The sequence below is a fragment of the Nannobrachium achirus genome (assembly GCF_963921795.1).
Source record: "Nannobrachium achirus genome assembly, chromosome: 3".
In the NCBI taxonomy this organism is placed as follows: Eukaryota; Metazoa; Chordata; class Actinopteri; order Myctophiformes; family Myctophidae; genus Nannobrachium; species Nannobrachium achirus.
In genome coordinates, this window is record NC_137812.1 from 49790600 (window position 1) to 49809903 (window position 19304).

General features: G+C 42.6%; 1 protein-coding gene across 2 annotated transcripts in view; it reads right to left on the reverse strand.

Moving 5' to 3' along the window:
• Positions 1 to 1635: 1635 nt before the first annotated feature.
• The window catches only part of gab1 (GRB2-associated binding protein 1), a 77897-nt gene continuing 60228 nt past the window's right edge, over positions 1636 to 19304 (reverse strand). The window contains exons 5-14 of one of the 2 annotated variants that reach the window (XM_080722895.1): positions 18870 to 19092; positions 18086 to 18166; positions 16562 to 17244; positions 13270 to 13364; positions 12552 to 12855; positions 10447 to 10539; positions 7830 to 7923; positions 6850 to 6973; positions 4816 to 4944; positions 1636 to 3974 (exon numbers count right to left, since the gene is read on the reverse strand). In XM_080722895.1, coding sequence (XP_080579021.1) covers positions 3816 to 3974; positions 4816 to 4944; positions 6850 to 6973; positions 7830 to 7923; positions 10447 to 10539; positions 12552 to 12855; positions 13270 to 13364; positions 16562 to 17244; positions 18086 to 18166; positions 18870 to 19092 — 1985 coding nt within the window. In that variant the 3' untranslated portion in view covers positions 1636 to 3815. The remainder of the gene's footprint in view (positions 3975 to 4815; positions 4945 to 6849; positions 6974 to 7829; positions 7924 to 10446; positions 10540 to 12551; positions 12856 to 13269; positions 13365 to 16561; positions 17245 to 18085; positions 18167 to 18869; positions 19093 to 19304) is intronic. The other variant, XM_080722896.1, reaches the window with a different exon arrangement.

The following is a 19304-nucleotide window of genomic DNA, read 5'->3' on the forward strand; positions in this document are numbered from 1 at the left end:
TGTCTTCATGATTTCACCATCGTTTTGTCACGGTCTACAGACCAGTATAGGCTACTTTTACTCCACTACATGTATCTGAAAACGTATAGTTAAGGCTACTAGTTGTAGACTTTGATTATTATTAGCCTACAACACATACATTAACCACTTCTATATAAATATTTCGTATCTACGTATTGTGAGTTTGTAGATCTGCTATTTTCAAAAGATTTGTATACATTTTCTGCATTTGAAAACTTGTGAAATTGGACATTCTGCATAGGCCTAGTCTACTTTCTACATTTGGTAGGCTACTTTAAGTATACCAATACTTTTACTCAAGTAAATTTTGAATTCTGGACTTTTACTTGTAACAGAGTAGGCCTAGACATATTGACATTATAGCAGTAGCCTATTGATATTTTTACTTCAGTAAAACATTAGAGTAGCGATACCTTTTCCACCACTGCTTGACACTGCTTTTTTATTTCTTTATTTTTATCTCTGGGAGTGGGACCAATCTCTACTGTAAACTCCCCAGTGTTCATTTAACTCTGACAGTGTACAAATATGAAACCAAATGGACGGGAAAGAGTCCAGCCTGTCCTGGACCCGACATTTAGCCGAGCGACCTGTTTCTCAAGGCTTTCCACTGACTAGGCCTATCATGCCATGGATGGATGTTTCCAGGCAGCTGCATGTCATTATGAATTCATGTCACAATTTTGGGTCAACATTTTAAAATACTAACGGGTATGCCTAATTGAATCTGCATATTGGTGCTGGAATAGAGTTTACATCACATGTGAGTCATTTATTTAGGCTACAAGGTGTTGGTCTGTGTCTTCTTACCGCACACGACGACACACGGCTGAGAGCTGGAAGTGTCGAACAACATAATTCACGCACATTGCAGAAGCAGAATCCAGAAAAGTTGTGAATGTGAACCTATTCAAGAGTATGATAATGAGAATTCTTAACAGGTGCTTTGGCCTGGCTGCATGCTGCTACTTGTTAGGTTTACTGATGGCGCCTAAATGAAATGATGGGCACTGAAAGAGGAAGTGAGTGGAGGAAGTATACATGCCTGGGTGGCCGGGCCCACCTTACCCATAATAAAAAATCACATTGGCTGCAGCGCAGGGTTAGAACTTTCACGAAATGTTGGGAGCCAAATAGTTATTTGTAAATAATAGTTATTTTACTATAGGACTACTAGTAAATACAGGTAACCCATAAAAAGCTATTTAACCAACCCTGCAGTTCTGTTACATTAGCAGAGTAACTAGGCCCCATTAAAGGCCCATTCCCACTGGGCCAGATAACAGATATCTGGAGATATTTCTCCAGATATTTTTCCATGCAAAGTGGATGGTAGATACAGATAAAAAAATATTTGCCACAGATAAAAGTATCTGTGGCAAATATCTGTGGTAGACTTTTTTTTTTATCTGTATCTACCATCCACTTTGCATGGAAAAATATCTGGAGAAATATCTCCAGATATCTGTTATCTGGCCCAGTGGGAATGGGCCTTTAGACTGGTCAAATATAATTTACTTGGAAGGCAGAGTGTCTGAGATAGTCTGAGATATGGTAGGCAACTGACAAACATAGCCATTCATAAAGCTAAAAAGGTTAAAGACGACACAAGCATTAAAAGGTTGTATTTTATTTAGTTCACTTTTAAAATGGACATTTTCTCTAGATTCACTAAAAAAGATAAAGCATCATCAGCTTCGTTTGCAGTTCAAAACAACAAAACTGCAACTGGAGAAAGAACAAAGTAGTATGAAGAGGGCATAATAGGCACAGTTTTCAGTTCAAATGATACATGCTGGAATAGTGGATGGCAAAAATATATACAGCAAAGACCTTATCTCTTATGGTAGCACATGCTTGGGACTTACAGTATTTAGGCAAATTGTTACTTTGTTGATGGACAAAAATAACGTATATCCTACTTTTTTGTAGTTGAAAATATGTCATTTTTGAGTGACCCTTGTCGAAAGGATCTTGTGATGCAGTATTTCTTTGGGCTGATTTTATACTTTGTTGCACGCCAGTGTCGTGCACTGAAAATAGCAGAATTTTCAAGTTCACAATGAAACACAGCTTGTAAATGTGCTAATTTTGTTGTGCGACACCACATTCAACAAAGTAAAGTATATCAAGCCTTCATGTGTGTGAAAGTTGAAAAGTTAGTAAAGCAAAAGATCTATTCAATAACCTAACCTGCACTATCTATAAAAACGTGAATCAAGTTGACTAGATAAGGCAGCCGTGATTTAGGCTACCCAAGGTTCGTCACTCCATTTGAAATAAATTAAACAGAAGAGGAGAGAGACGTAGTGAAGACTTATCAATTAACTTCTGACTAATTGACCGTGTCGGTGTAAAACACCTTCAACAGGTTTTGAAAAATCATTTGTAGCTAGATTGAGAACACTGAGCTAGTTTGGTCGATAACCAATTAACTTGATGAAATAACTAGAAAAATAAATTAGAAATGAGATAGATGAATTAGTATGTATTTCATAAGAGTACCTGATTTTATTTATTTTTTTGTTCTCTCTCTCTTTCGCCCTCTAGCCCAAAGCCTTATTTATACTTCATTGCACAACTTTGTTGCTCTCCAAACTGACAGATTTTCACTCATTACCTTGAAAATAAGTTACGGTGAGTGAGACCATTGTGCAATTAAGTAAAAAATAGGCTTAAGTTTGATACCTTTGCATAACTTATAAGAAAGCCAGTGACTTTCTTTTTTTTACTCACAGTTACATGTTCGGTTTTAATTATCACCAGTCATGATACCACCTACAAGATGGCCACTGAATTCCACCCCGCAGAATCCACACACCTTCGAGTCAAAACGCTCTTGATATTACGTACAAATAAAAGACACTTTTTTCTGTTTATATACATAACACTTTTGTACACAGTCTTTGCTTGTCCTCTTGACAAAGATTAAAGCACTTCCACTTAAAAAAAGTAGCTGGAGAAAAAAAAATATTTGTATTTTATTTTTATGAAGCTTTGTGTGAATCCAAAGCTTCAACTTTGCGGCATCTTGTATAAATGTGACTTCATTGTCTTTTTTCATTGAAAGAAAGGATATCCAATATTTGTCTGTGAAAAATGTGCTGTATTTGGTAGCCAAGGAGAGCCGAAGTCATGCTGCTGACTGGCTGGAGGGGGCAACTCCAGTCACCCATCCTGACATTATCAGTGAAGAAATCGTAAAATTGACCTCAGGTACTGTGTGTCCGTGGAAAACCTTACGAACACTCAAACAGGGAGAGGAAAAAAGGAGCAAAACCACCCTTGATAACCAGCTGCACCAAACAGCCTTGGCAGTAAGTTTTGGGATACGTATTTTTTATCATGCTATATCAAGTGATTTCCCTCACTCTCCCCAACAGCATCGTAATTCAAGGAAATGTCATCTGTGCCTTCCCATTGTTCTCCCAAAAGGTGAAATTCAGAATGAAAATAAATCCAACATCAGAGGCAGTGAGTGTTCAGATATAGCGGTTCACAAGTCTACTCCATGCCAACTCGGAAGCCAAGCTCATCCAGGTCCATCCTTCCCTCTTGGCTTCCATACTGGGTACAGCTTATTCCAAAATGGCCCCACACCCCTTCCTGCCACTAGGGGCGCTGTACTGTCCTTGGCCTGAATAGCAGTGTAAACTAAGAAAGACAGCTCAGTGGAGGTCCACTGGCCCCCTCTAGCAGCTAAAGGTCTGGTGACTGGCCCCAGAGCCCAAAAACCAGGGCCTCCGCTAGTGTTGAAAGCCCAGCAGCACGGGCAGGGTGAGCGGGGTTAAGGGTCACTTGGCTCCCTTGGTGGGTGTGTCCGTCTCTGTGGACTGGCGTCCGTCATTCCACGCTTCTCTGGTGCTCTTCAGGGCCTGTGTTCGCTGCTGATCCACCACTACATAATCCACCCGTTCATCTGAAGCCGCCATGCCAGTTCCATTACTCTTCATCTGCATTACAGAGAATGAAACACAAACAAAGGGTGGGTCTTTAAAATTCCTTAAGATGAAGCATGTATCACAGAACTAGTACAGTATTCTTTTCGTAGTTATTTCTGTACATAGAATAATGTACTGCTATGAACTTTTAAAAAGGAGGCTTTTTGAAATTTTTGAATGGGTAATATGGATGACCAGTAAGATGCCTTAAGGGCGAGAAGCGACCTCGCCCTTTAATAACAAGACTGACACAATATGTCCATATGGGCATTCCCAGATAAGGGCTTAATATTGATGACATCAGGGATCTCCATACTGTATATGGGCATAAAAGGGACAAGGACAGAATTCATTTGCAGGTGTGACTTGCGCCTCAAAAACCACACTGGTTATCATGATACTGACAGAATATGTCCATATATGGGCATTCCCAGATATGTGCTTAATATTGATGGCATCAGGGATCTCCATATAATGTATGTGCATAAAAGGGACAAGGACAGAATGAATTTGCAAGTGTGCAAGTTGCAATGACACAAGTCACACTTGGCCATGTACAGTATGGTCCAAATATGTCCATGGGCATTCCCATATATGGGCTTAAAATTGGGGATGAAACAGGGATGATAGTCAGCTCCACATATGGAGACCCATGTGTTGTACCAACTTTCTGTCTTGGCCATAGTAAATGCGACATATGGTCGCAAATGATTGTACTGTTATAATAATTCTTGTAGGGTTTGTTTGTTTATGCATGACATTGTTCTCTACATTTGCGTCCGCTGTCATCAATATTCCAGTCAGCAAATAAGGAACGTCTATGAATGTGATGTTACAGTGGTGTCCTTCCTACCTTTCTAGGTGGGGTAGATTTGCCAGGGTCAAGATCCAAATCCAGGTACTCCACCTGCTTGTCTCCCTTGGGTTTTACCATGGGGCTGCTTCCCCCATCCGCCGTCATGGGCGGACCCAGCTTAATGTTCTACAAACCCAGGAAAAGAAGACTTCAGTTGTTGAACTGGCAAGAGGGAAATGCAGGCAAGGGTCAAAGTAAAGTGGCCCACCATACACAAAAAAAATAACATACAGTACAGCAACTACAGTAGAAGAGGTTGTTAATTCTAATCTACGATTGGGCGGAAGTATTAGAACTAAAATGAAGACAGAATTAAAACACATACTCGTTGGAAGAACAGTTTTGGCTTAATTTACATCTAAATAGTCACAACCAGTGCATGTAGTCACTGAGGGCAGTTAAGGATAGATCACAGTCCCACCCTCCTATAGAGTCAAGAGTCCATGCACGTTCTTGCCACTGAGATACTGATAGTGGATCTGAAATTGGCAACCCTTTACGCTCTGGGCTGGAGGGCTGAGAAACTATCACTCTCATGGTGTCTGGATAAAAGCAGGTAGACATATTTGTATTTTCAATGAGTGTCATTTTCAAAGTTTCTGGGTAGGGATGGGGGGTGAGTACATTATCTTTCATCAACACTTTAGTGCTCCAGCACGGCAGCCCATGCATGTCAAACCTGGCAACAATCTCACCTCCTCTATGGGGTCTAGTTCCTCCACCTCCCGCTTTACAGGGGTGATGGGGACAGTGCAGTAGAAGGACTCCTCTCTGCCCACGCACACACACAGTGACATGGGCATAGCCAGGGGAAGGAAAATACAGGGGCAGATGGAGAGAAGGGGAGAGGAGAGAAAAAGAAAAAGGAGACGAGCAGAGAATTAGCAGCAGCAGGAAAAAAAATAACAGGTAACGGTAGATAGAAAGAAGGGGAGGGAGTGAGCAGGAGAGGAAAGTGAGAAGAGTGATAGCGAGAGGAAAGAACGAAGAAGGAGAGAAGGGTTATAGGAGAGAAGCAAAGCAGCTACTGCTAGTGATAACAAGAACGCAGGAGTAGAAATAAAGAAAGATCTTAATGGGTCATCTGGATAACAACTCGGAGAAGGAAACAATGAACAGATGGACAAAGCCATGGTAGAGAAGACTAGAGGAAAGGAAATTACATCATGGGAAGGGAACAGGAAGTCAACGGAAAAATATCAAGACAGATTTAGGAAAAAAAGGAAACTGTTTGTTATGGTTGTCAAAACAGAGAAAATGTTGCATCAAGTACCCAGACTGTAAGAGAAAGTGCCCCTCATTCAGTCACTTGTTTGTAGACGATACCCACCTGTACCCAAATAGTTAACTTCTGTTCCAATTATCGTATATGAATTCTACTGTTATTAATTCATATCAGAGAATTTGAAAAAAAAAACTAAAATGACACCAGATGACTTCTATTCTATATGTAACAAATAACCATAAAGAGGGGATCTTAACAACTACAATGAGGGTATTGATGTGTGGAAGAAAAAGAAAAAAGCATTTTTCCAGAGTATATGGTACCTGCGGGGGGAAGCAAAATGAAAAAGTAGAAAGCAAAGCAGCGATACATGAAGAGGCTGTATAAGAGCGAAGAAAGAGAATAAGTGTTGAGGAGTCCCTCTGCGGCAACCGTTGATTTGGCTAAATTAATGGAGGGCTTAGGAGAGGAGAGCAAGTGACCGTGTGACTTGTACTTGAAATACAACTAAACTAACGATGACAAACTAAACTAACTTAGATAAATGCCCTCAAGTGTCTGTGCTTGAAACCAAACAATTTGAAACCTTTGGTCTGTCTAAGACAAGTTAATAAACAATATTATTTCATTTAAAAAGGCGACATCGTTAACATTTAAATCCACAAATTATGTTTTTCACTTTGTATTGCAGCTAAAAGTTTCTCTCTTTTTTTTACCCTGCCTACAAATTATTTTTTAAATATAGTAAAATAAATTGTAATCATGCAACTTATTATATTAGATGAATAACGTTGGGTGTTACATACTGGTTCGTCTGTTGACATATTAGAGAGCATGGCTACATAATTCTCATCACATTCCTCGGAGTCTGTGCTGGAGGCCGTGCTATGCACTGATGGGGGTCTCGGAGGCATGGGAAACCTAGAGGGACTGAGCAGCATTCACAAGGTTTACAAACCCACTTCTCCCAGCACTTCAGTGCGTGTGCATGCACACGGATGCAAATAGATACACACACACGCTCGCACACATTCTCACAAAGTACACACACACACACACAATCTCTAGCAAACACTAGGGCTGTCACAGTTATTACATAATCGTCTAATCTCAATTATTTGACATAATCACAATTATTTTGGGATAATCGTCATACTCGTTTACATGTTGAAAAATGTTTATATATGTTCAAACATTTAAGAAATTGTGGAAATAGCAGATCTACAAGCTCACAACGCAACGGCTATTTCCACTATCAATGTTCTTTTTAAAGTGTAAAGTTGTAAAATATGTCCTTCATTTCTTTGTATATTTAGGTTATGTGTCATATCTGCCATGTGCAACTTCAAAGCCTACAAGCCAAACAGAAATGTAATTGTCAACGACAAAAACACAATTAAATCGTTAATCGCAATTATTTGAGTGACAATTAATCGTCATGTAAAATGTCATAATCGTGACAGCCCTAGCAAACACACAATAAAACACACCACAGACAGCCACTGCTATTGCCCCTTTGCAGCCAGTCGAATACCTGCAGCTATAAAAAGCACAGAAACAAACCTCATCCTTGACAAGCCAACAAATCATAATGCATTATGCTGGAGCTACTGAGACAGAGCAATGAACATATTTCTAGTAACAGCGCGACATTGACAGGTCATGAAGTGACTACTGTAATGCATGGAGGGTTAGTATCTACTACTTTTATTAAGCTGGATCTACTGCCTAAACGTATAGGCCATATGTACAAATCTTTGATGCAGTGTGAGATTGGGAAACTTACTCCCGAGCGAAGGAGCGCGTGACAGGCGAGCGCACAGGCGCACAAGGCTCCTCCCACTCTGGCAGTGGCTTGATCTCCAAAGGGGCGGGCTTTCCTGAAGGAAAAGCACACACACACACATCTGTCAATCAATGCGGCAAAGATACAAGAAATAATTATGTAATAACTATGACTACTATTACACAAAATTGTGCTTGAGATTCTACTCTATAATCAAGAGTTTTCTTTATCATTTTAAATTCATATGTTTTGACCATCATCAAGTGCAAGAACAATTTGGGTTGTGTAGTTACCTTGCCATGATGTAACTCCAAAGATGATCGAGAAACCCATTGATTAGAAATTGATCATTCTAAATGATGCTCCTCGCTGACTTCTATTGTATGGTGAAACTGCTCTTAAAGTCACCCTTTAGCCTGTAAATGAACACTAACAAAGCCAATTCCGCCAATTTACCTGAGCAGAACACAAAAAACACAGTTTTTTTATACACTTTTGAACTTCCTGTTGATTCTTCTATTTAAAAGACTCGGGTTCCGTGGATCCAGTCTAGGTTTTCTTCCAAATACGAATAGCAAACAGGATGACGTTTTGTGATGTTCTATAATGGCAGAATAACCTTTGTTTGAGTTTGTTTACGGGCAAAGAGTGACTTTGAGAACTGTTTCACCGTACGATGTAAGTCAATGAGGAGCATATTTTGAATTATCAATATTGGAGATACATCATGGCAAGGTAATTAACTCCACAACCCAAAGCTCTACCAAAGTGCACTTGCACTTTAACATAGACTTCTCTATACCGGTAGATTTCTCTATGTACAGAACACATTGATGCACCAGTGATCCAGACATTTTGTATAGTATTGAACCCAATTCACTTTGTCCAATGACTCAGACATCTTGGTTGAAAGGAGGGAGATAGAATATCAGCCAATGTTACACTGTGGTTATCAGGGCGCAATCTGGCAACCCATTTCAACTGTTCATACAGCAACGCTTCAACCTGGCAGAGAAAGACTATCTGCTGCATACAGAATAATGTCTAGAGCAGAACAGGACTTTTGCTAACAGTTCATGAATTAGCACAAGGAAGACATGGTCAACAACGCAATGCAGTGAGAATACAGTACAACACAAAGAATAGAACACTCCATATTTCTTATAAAGTGAATCAAATTAGGGAGTGACCAAAAAATGTGGACGAAAGGAGAAGAGTAAGGAAGAAAGGGTAGGCTTTATTTTAACAGGGTGTGTGTGTGTGTGTGTGTGTGTGTGTGTGTGTGTGTGTGTGTGTGTGTGTGTGTGTGTGTGTGTGTGTGTGTGTGTGTGTGTGTGTGTGTGTGTGTGTGTGTGTGCGCGCGCAAGGCATGCATCAGTGTGTATCATCTTTCATTAGATGATATCATTGTTCAATTTCCTCCTGGAGAGACACCTGCTGCCCGGAAGCCTTCCATCACATTAGTAGTGAAGGTCTGCTTTTGCTTTGGAGCAAAAACAAACTACAACCCGCAAACACATTATGGTTAGAGAAATTTGGTTAAGGAAATGTTAACTTATTTAATGTTAGTTAATGTGACTAAATGTTCTGGCTATTAGTTTTCATGAGAGAAGTTACATGATGGCGAGAATAATTATTAAAGTCGGTTTTTACTTTGGAAAGGACGGTAGAGACAGAGAGATGGGGAAGTACATGCAACACTCGTCTCCAGTCGGAATCAAACTGGGGAAGTTGCTATTGTATGGTTGGCACACTATCCAGTCATCTACCAGATTCCACAAGTTCAAACTTCAAACTATGTTTCAAAAGACAAAAGCATGGTGTGCGTGTTCATAATACCTAGATACCTAGTCCAAATGTATTTCTATCCTGTAAATACTGACCAGAATCAAGCACCGTGTGTGATTTCCAAGCCAAGTCTATAATAATGTTGGTTATGATCTTTTCAGATGCCTACAGTAGGTTCCAGTTAATACAGGTTTAGTGTAGTAAGTGACAAAAACACACAGTATTAACCCTGGCGTCTCTATTATGGTAAAATCCATCTACTAAGAGTCTGTGACAAATAATTAAGGCATCATAAATGATTAAAGCACGGGAGGGATCCTACAAAATATACGTGCAAAAAAACAGCAAGGTGCTGAGCAAAAAATGTTCATGTTTGGCAACCATCTACAGTTTATATTATGAACAAACATAAACCATGAACTACAGTTAATGGACTTTTGGAATCACTGGACTTACTACTTGGATTAGAAAGATGTATATACCGTAATGTATGATGTCTAACACTCATCCAAAAGATGATGGGATTCAACGATGAGATGGGTACCAGTGGCAAAATATAAACCTGAAAGACTCGACTCGTCTTGAATTGACCTCTGGTTGTTTTCATGTGTTGAGTTCATTTTAGATATCCCACTGTGCACCACTTCCTGCATGCATGATGTGTTGAGTTCCTTTTAGATAGAACAGCCCTGAGAAATTAAGAGGGCTCTCCCACAGTGCATAATTCCCAGCATGCATAAGGTTGTGTTGAATTGAACAAAGTCAGAAGAATGAAGAGTTTGTGTTTCAAGTGCATAATTCCAGTTTGGAGGTTGTTCGGGGTACCTACCCTTGCGTCGTCCCCTGGGGAATTCCCCTATGGTCTGAGAGTCCGTTCGCTCTAAACCGACACCTTTTGCTCTTATAATTTTAGGACTCTGACCTGATTGGTGAAAGAAGACTTGGCTCATTACAAAAAGAAAAGAAAATCATTACAACAAAGTTCATCCCTAGTCTAACCCCAATTGAACGCTGCCATGCAAAGCGAGGGAGAGAACATTGCTGAACAACAAACCTGCACCATCCCCTCCCTCCCACTCCCAGCCCACCCTCTAATCAGCCCTTTTACAGGGCAAGATTGCCAACTCTATTGTCATGGCAACAGCAGACCTCAAAACACCCCGACATGCACCTCACTCCATGCATCATGGCTTCCCTGTATACAAAGCCTGACATCAGCACTGCATGCATTGCACAATGAGCTGTGTGAACAATAACAATACATCGACAAAGCCATTTATGAGCGCATCACATCCACAACATGGAAAGTACACCAACTCTACCTGGGCAATGTGGGCATGGGACTTAGGTTTACATTTATTTGTGTAGTTCTATCAAAACTAAAACAAATCAACATTACATCACACAAGTCCCAAGCTAAAAACCCAAGATAATACACTGCAGTGGGACCGAGTGTCAAAGCCACAACAGAGCAGGGTGCGTTTGGATTTATGCTTAGTTGCACACCGGTGTCACACACCAAAAACAGACGATCTACAAGCTCAGCAGTGCAACACTTTGTGAGCTTGTAGATCAGCTATTTTCGGTGTGAGACTGCCTCGACATGATGCATAACTAAGTATAACTCAAGCGTAAGTCACAGTCACAGATGCTGTACAATTGACCAGATTTGGTTGACACAAACAAGTCAGCCAGCAAGACAGACAGACAGACAGGCAGACAGACAGACATAGAAAGAGAGAGAGACAGACAGGCACATGGGAGATGGCATGGGCAGGTAGAAGTGGTAGATGCATGGCTCATGGTACAAAAAAATCCATAGGAGTACTTATTTTAAAGTGCACTTCTTTTATTTATGAACATGACCAGGGCTAAAGTGAGCCGAGATCCTGCTCTTTAGGATCTGCCATAATCTAAAAATGGCATTAGGTTTGCCTATGTGTGTGAATCTCTCATCCTCTCTCTCTTTCACTCCTGGCATCTCTCTGGACAGGCTGTAATTCTCCTTCCCCACTGCTAGGTCTCTCATCAAAGCCTCCATTCAGGCAGATGGGACAATGGGGACGGAGGTGACCACTCTGGCCCTCAGGCGCTCCATGGCACGGCCCCTGCCCCCTCCTGTCCCCCTCCAAAACAGACCACGGGGCCTCCCGAGCCTCAGACAAAAGTGCCTTTGACAAGGGGGCCTAAATGTGTTGGAGTGGGAGATGATGTGGCAAGCATTGAACCCAATTCAGCAGGAGGTAAAACAGGCTCAGTGTGTGGACCGGTCAAGGACAGGCCTAAAGGGAGGCAGCTGCTGTATTTTCGGGATGCTGGACACAACTCGTGCAGGGTAATATGGGGCTGGACAGATTTACCTGACAATTTTTTAATAATATAAAGTGGCACAGTTACCGGAGGCTCTGTTATGGTAATGGGGCCCTTGTGTCTTGGCAGTACCTGATGGTGTATCTGTTTTTAACTCAAGCCAAAGGCTTGTATAAAATGTCTTCTCTATTCCAACATACAGTATGATGACACTTGAGAAACTGAGCATAGACAATGGAATCTAAAAACGTTTTTTATTTTACTTTTTTTTACCATGAGCCAGCACTCCACAGAAACACAGCCGAGTGTCAGATGACAGACACAAGGAGGGGGAAACCAGTAAACGTATTGCAGCACACCACCCAACAGCTTTGAAATAACATTAAACACACACACACACACACACACACACACACACACACACACACACACACACACACACACACACACACACACACACACACACACACACACACACACACACACACACACACACACACACGCCTACATACTGTAGCAATCCAAAGTGTTATTTTAACTCTGAGTTCATTTCTACTCACTCAATGTTAAATGAACACTCTGGATTTTGCTGAGCGCACACACACACTCCGATATTCCACTCACCTTTGCGGTCGGGTTTGAGGTTGCGGTCGACAGGCGGCGGCTGGCAGTCGCTGATGAGCATAGGCCGGCGAGGCGGGGTCTTGGGGCTGGCGCGAAAGCCCATGTGGGCAGGTGGAGGCACCTGTTTACCCAGGGAGGAGAACTCCACCGTGCCTGGGGTCATGGGGACATAGTTAGGCTCCTGGATGGGGTCCTGCAGGTTGCCAGAGTGGTGGTGTGATGGGGAGTTGGCGCTCATGGGCACATAGTTCTGATCCATCTCTTCAGTGGACTGGCTGCCCACTGGCATCATGCCTTTGTTTTTCTGTGGAGTTTGAAGACATAGGTAAACACATGCACAAGCAAACATATACAGTAATACAAACATACACAGAAAATAGACACTTGTATAGCATGGAAACATGCACAAACCCACACATTCATGCAGGGCTGAGGCGCACAGCCACGGCAACAGGTCTCTGTCTTACGCGCACGCAGCCACGCACGCACGCACGCACGCACGCAGCCACGTGCACACGCACACACACACACACACACACACACACACACACACACACACACACACACACACACACACACACACACACAGCAACCGGTGTAAGAGTTTCTGTCAGTCTCAGTCAATCCACTTTAAGCCTCGAGGCGCTATGCTCGTCTTCAAGTTTCGAAGCTTGGCTCTCCACTGAACCAGAAAATCACCTATTAAAACAACACTTACAAAATAGCTGTTGAAACTTTCGTTGAAGTCAAACGAAGAGGGTTTTTCGGAGGGAAATGACCTGGGGATGTCGTAGCAATCCTGGGATCCAAAATCTGAAGAAAAAAAAAATACACAAAGAAGGCTTGCAAAACATAATCTTGTTCACACACACACACACGCAATGTATTTATCAGAGGTATCACGATACGATACACAATAACGGCTCATGATATCGGGTTTACATTATCATCATTGCCCATCATCTTCAGTTTGGTGAACATGTTATTTATAGCACTTGAAGCACTTAAAGAAATCATACAAGCTTATTCTCACTAACTCTAAACCACATTGTTTTAGAGGACGGATTGACATTAATAACAAATCTAATATCAGGCCGCTAACCTCAGTCATATTGTTGACATGTGGACATTTCCAACCAATTGAAGCCTAGTTATTTCCAACAGCTCAAATTAAAATATAGATAAAACCAGAGAGGGTCCCTTGCAAGAAATCCTTGGTTTTGACGCTATCTTAGATTAGCTGTAGGTATATTTGATGCAGAAGCAAGTAACATTAACGAATAATATATTGCAATATTTCACGATGTCACGTGATACACATTGTCACATTTCAAACAATATTGCAATATATCGTGGCACGATAAATTGTGACACCCCATATACAGTATACTGTATATGCCCTACCAATCAAAAGTTTGGACACAGCTTCTCACACACATTGAGTGAAAGGTCAAAACCTTTGACTGGTAGGGTATATATACACTAGTACTAAATTGATAAAGTATATATATACACACACTGTATAGACAAATCCACAGAGCGCCGCTGTGTAGTTGCAGTGTCGCGCGGTGCCGCTTGACACTGTAGATAGGATTGCCGCTCTGTGGATTCATCTATCCACCTGTTTCCACCAGAATTTACTGTAGAATTATTTGTGGGACACATCCGGTTAACAGCAGACATACAAGCTCACGTCGCGTCGCAAATGCAACCGCTGTGAGCTTGTAGATCACACTCAGCTGCGACGCTGGAAATGCTGCACGCCTTCTGCGCAATGCACGATGGGACATTGGAAAGTTGTGGATATACACACACACACACAGTATAAGCCAAAATGTTCAAAGCAACACTAAACTCCATGAACTATAAAACTTCACCTGTGAAACAGGTGAAGTTTAAAGGACAAAGGACAACTTTGTTTTTTTACAACAAGGGTTCATATTTTAGATTGGGAAAAGAAAAATTAGGGAAAAGAAAAGGTGAATGTTAAAATGTTTTTGTTTGCTTCGTTCTATTGTGTCGCGTTTACCATGCTAAAATGTGGGGCATGCGTACGCATGGGGGTATGCGTACAAGTGGCTAAATATGTCTTTTTAGACACAATAAGCCAGCAGTTTCTTTATTGCTATTTACAGTAACACTTCTAGTCCCCATAAGTCACATCCAACCATGACAGGTTGCGTTGTATCTTGGGAATGGGCTTATTCTGTGTAAAAGCCACTGAAATAAGAATCTCTAAAACAATAGAAAGAAGTAAATGAAATAATTTTAACACTCATCTTTTATATTCTTTAATTACATTATCTAAAATATGAACCCTTGTTGTAAAAAAACGAAGTTGTCCTTAAAGGCTTCTAAATGTCTACCACTTCCACTTTCCATTTGAGACATTTATCCGTCCCTCTTAACCAAAGCATGAGTAAGCATTTAGGGATTCGGTTTCTCATCCTCCAAACTGACGGACGCAGGAATCAAACCCATGACCTTTCAGTAATGGGAGAGTCTTCCCTCACTATCACCCTGCTGTCATCAACAATCTCAACTCTTTTCAGGATTCAACACACATTCAATTAAGCACTTGGGCTGAAGCCTCTAACGTGCACCGTTGTTGTGTTCTTTCCCTGGTCATTAGCCATCCACACTAATGTAATTCACTCACACACGACCACAAAGAGCTCGGCGGTAACATCACAAGGCAAAGAAGACTGCAAAGATGAGGATATGAGACTACATTCTGCTGTGTGGGCCAGTTGGCTTTGCAGGCACCAACACTTTCGGAGCTGGGAGTTCCATTTCCTGTGCATTTCAATGGTTACAGCATGGCCCTAATGGAATGAGGGTTGGAGGTTAATTTTCTTTTGTAATAAAGTTGATAGGGGATGGCAACATCCACACATGTTAGGAGGGATCCCAATCTAAAGGTGGTTGCACACTGCTGCGTTTTTCGGGCCTGAATATCGGAGTGAATTTCGGAGAACGCAAATAAAAAAATCAAACTCACGTTATGTCAGTCACGTTTGCACACTGCCGCCCGTTTCGCGCACCACTCTGTCCCTTGCTCTCTCTATCTCTCTCTCTCCTTGCCCTGAAAAACGCATTTCGCAACGAAAAACGCAGCAGTGTGCAACCAGCTTGACTGGGATTATCCATGCTACACATGTAGGTGCACATGGTACTGAAATGCAGTGTGGATTGTAGTGTTGCGTACATCAAAGTGAAATAAAGTATGTTCTGTATCCTAAATATTACAGCAAATTGCTGGAGAAAAATACATAAACTACAAGATGTACGCAGGGCTTTTACTCTTTATATGGGTTGTTCAACAGCTTCCAGAAGCACTGAGTACATGCTGTGTCAGCGCTTGCTGGAGTAATGTTGACCTAAGGTCCTCTCTCACTTTTGTAAATAATCCTCCATTCAGTGGATTTGTTAGTGTGGTTTCTTACCAGCAGGGGGGGCAGTGAGATAAAACCCTTGTTTCCTTCTTAGAATTAGCTGCCCACCCCAGATCTCACTCAAAATCAACACCTTTGTCTCTCAGGTTGTACAGGGGACTAACAACTGAGTCCTCAAGTCATGCTTAGTTATAATTCTCTCATTCACGTATATGGCCAAGGAAACATTTTACTTACAGAGAGCCCAATTTCTGATCATAGTTAAACAAAATCTTATTTTGTAATTATTCTCGCAGACAATTACTTATACAAAAATATTCTTTGTTGATTGAAGGAACATGAAACTTATGGAACTTATGATGAAATGTATGATGGCTCCGCTGTTACTGCAGTTGTCATAAGCATGTCACTGTTTTCATGATCAATGGCATGCTGAATGACAGCACAGTAAAGTGTAAGGTAATTTGTCTCTTCAGCTGAACCACTTAAATCCTATATACTTGGTCACCTCCTTTTTCCCTCAACACCAGAAATAGCACAACTACAAGCTCACAACGTGCCACAACATGTCGCAACAACATAGGTGCACACTATATCCGTTTGGTCGCCATGTACCTCTTCTTATGCGTGTGGAATCTGCAGTGCCGATAGTGTTGCTGCGCAGCGCCTTACTCCCCGCGCTGGTCGGAACGCAGTAGTTCCCGTCCGTCTCCGAGGCCGAGCGCGGCACACAGTAGGTGTCCGTGGGCGAGCGCTCCGCAGGGGGCGGAGGGGGCCCCGAGGTGGAGCTGAGCGACGGCTTGGGTGGCCTGGGCGGCGGCACCACGTCCACCCCGCCCTCCATACTTCCTCCACCAGCCGAGGCGGACAAGGTGCGAGGTACCATGTACGTGCTGTTGGCACCAGGCGTGGGGGGGATGTCGTAGCTTATGGAGAGGTTGCGAATCTGCGCCTCCATGGAGGGCTTCCGCGACGGCGTGTTGAAGACGTACAGTTCCGACTGGTCCCCTCCCTCGGGGAGGGGCGGGGAGGAGGCAGACTTGGGGAGTAGCACAGTGTCCTGAGAGTAGCTACGCGGCAAGTGGTAGAGGCCGGCGTCGTTGGAAAGGGAGGCGCCGCGGGACGGAGGAGAGTCGTAGATGGAGGAGGCGGAGGCCGGAGCCGGGTGCTGTGCGAAGAAGCCGTTGTGCGAGGTGTGCTTGGCGGAGGAGGTGGAGGACGTGGGCGTGCGGTGGGAGGGCAGGTTGTCGTTCAGGTCCGTCTCTGAAGAGGTAGACTTGGAACACTCGGCGTGGGCTCTGAGAACAGAACACAAGCACAGCAGAGGAGTTAGAGATTCACAATGGAATAGTTACAGTACTATACACTCCATCCATTGATCTCATGTTCAGAGCAGCTACTACTACCTACTACTAGTCAACTACAACTGCAGCCAAAGAAGAACAAGTCAAAGCCATGTGCCAGTGCCTCCAGCGTATAAGTTATTTTACAAACAACACTTTTTGCAAACCATAGTAAGTTCATTAATTCTTGATGGCTCAGGATGGATTAGACCTCACACATGGTTTAACGTGCAGGAAAGAACAAAGGTAATGCAACATCAGTGACAACACTCTCTCTCACTTCCTCGTTTGGTGTTTACGGACATTATGGTAACATTGTCAAACACACCAAAACACTGTGAGTATGTGAGTACATGTTATATGCATGTTCTACTGTCCATGTGTAATCATTTGATGTGTATTTATGTGGATATGTATTTCTGCAAGTACATGTAGACTGTGGCTGCATGTGTTGATTTGATGTGACATGTGGCATGTGTCTATATGTATGCATATATTATTGTGCATTCATTTCATGCTTTTTTATGCATGATCATGTGTGTGGGCCCCTGTAACTCTGTGTGTATGTACTGTATATGTTTGTGGGTTAGTGTGTTTGTGGCATGCATCTGTGTGTTGCTCTGTCTGTGTGTGTGTGTGTGTGTGTGTGTGTGTGTGTGTGTGTGTGTGTGTGTGTGTGTGTGTGTGTGTGTGTGTGTGTGTGTGTGTGCATGTTGTGTCTCTCTCTATCTATCTGTCTAGACACGTGGAACACTCCACACTGCAGGCTGTCCCAGCTGGGAGGCTGGCCACTCACAGACTGGCCTGAGAGGGAAGAGTCCTGCTCTCACAATCCTCCAGTAGCAAGTAGACCTGGTCTGCCTCCAGCACTGAACTACTGTACACAGTGCACGCACACACACAAGCACGCACGCAGGCGCACACACACAGAGGAGGAGAGCAGTAGCATAGAAGGACATATTTAAAAATGAAAAAAGGAGAACAAGAACAACAGATAGATTGGGTAACGGCAAAGAAATGATGAAGAAAAAGAAAAGACAATGGATACAACATGAATGAAATAAAAACTGAAAAGGTCCCTGAAAAGGTCCGTCTTCCACGATAACACACTTACATTACACACAAGCACACACTAATGTACACAAAGGGGAAAAGTCAGAACACCCACACTGAACCAACCACACACACCCCCACACCCACACACACCCACACACTAGGGATGGGACGATAAGTGATATTATCGTTTATCGTGATTAAAAAACACTCACGATAATCGTATCGTGGAGATATAATTATCGTGATATCGTCCTCTGTCATATATAATATACGCACTGTACGTGATACAGTCTTTTTTTCACTCTCTACCAAATGTCTTTGCCAAAAAAGAGCAGATTTACAAGCTTGTCACATTGTGACATGTTGTGAGCCCAGGATAATGGATTTTGATTATTGCGATAATATCGTAAATCGTGATTTCTTTTGTCACAATAATCGTGATATGTAATCTTCATATCGTCCCGTCCCCCCCCCCCCCCCCCACACACACACACACACACACACACACACAATATGAAACTGACCTGTTGGGTTCAGGCTTCTTGCTCTCACAGTTGACCAGCCACAGGTAGTCCTGTGGCTCGTCCAGGCTGGACTGAGAGTCCAGGTGGCGGACGTTCACAGGCTGGTAGGGAGGGGGCACATTGGTCAGCATACTTGGCCCCCCTGGGACCATCATTACCCCCTGCGCTGGGTGAGGCGCGGTATCCACTACCATCCCTGACTGGTGGGCAGCCTTGGCCGCTTCTGGAGAGAGAGAGCGGGGGGGGGGCAAAGAAGGCTTTATTAATTGATCCAGAGTGACTCAGTGATACAGAACAATAAGTTTCTGTTCATTTTACCCAGCAACCCAACCATGCAACCAATAGTAAGGTGTACAAAGGGCAGGAGCCATACACAGTAAAATTGTGAGTGATAATTGAACTCAGTGTAAATTATGTTCACCCTTACTGCTCCAC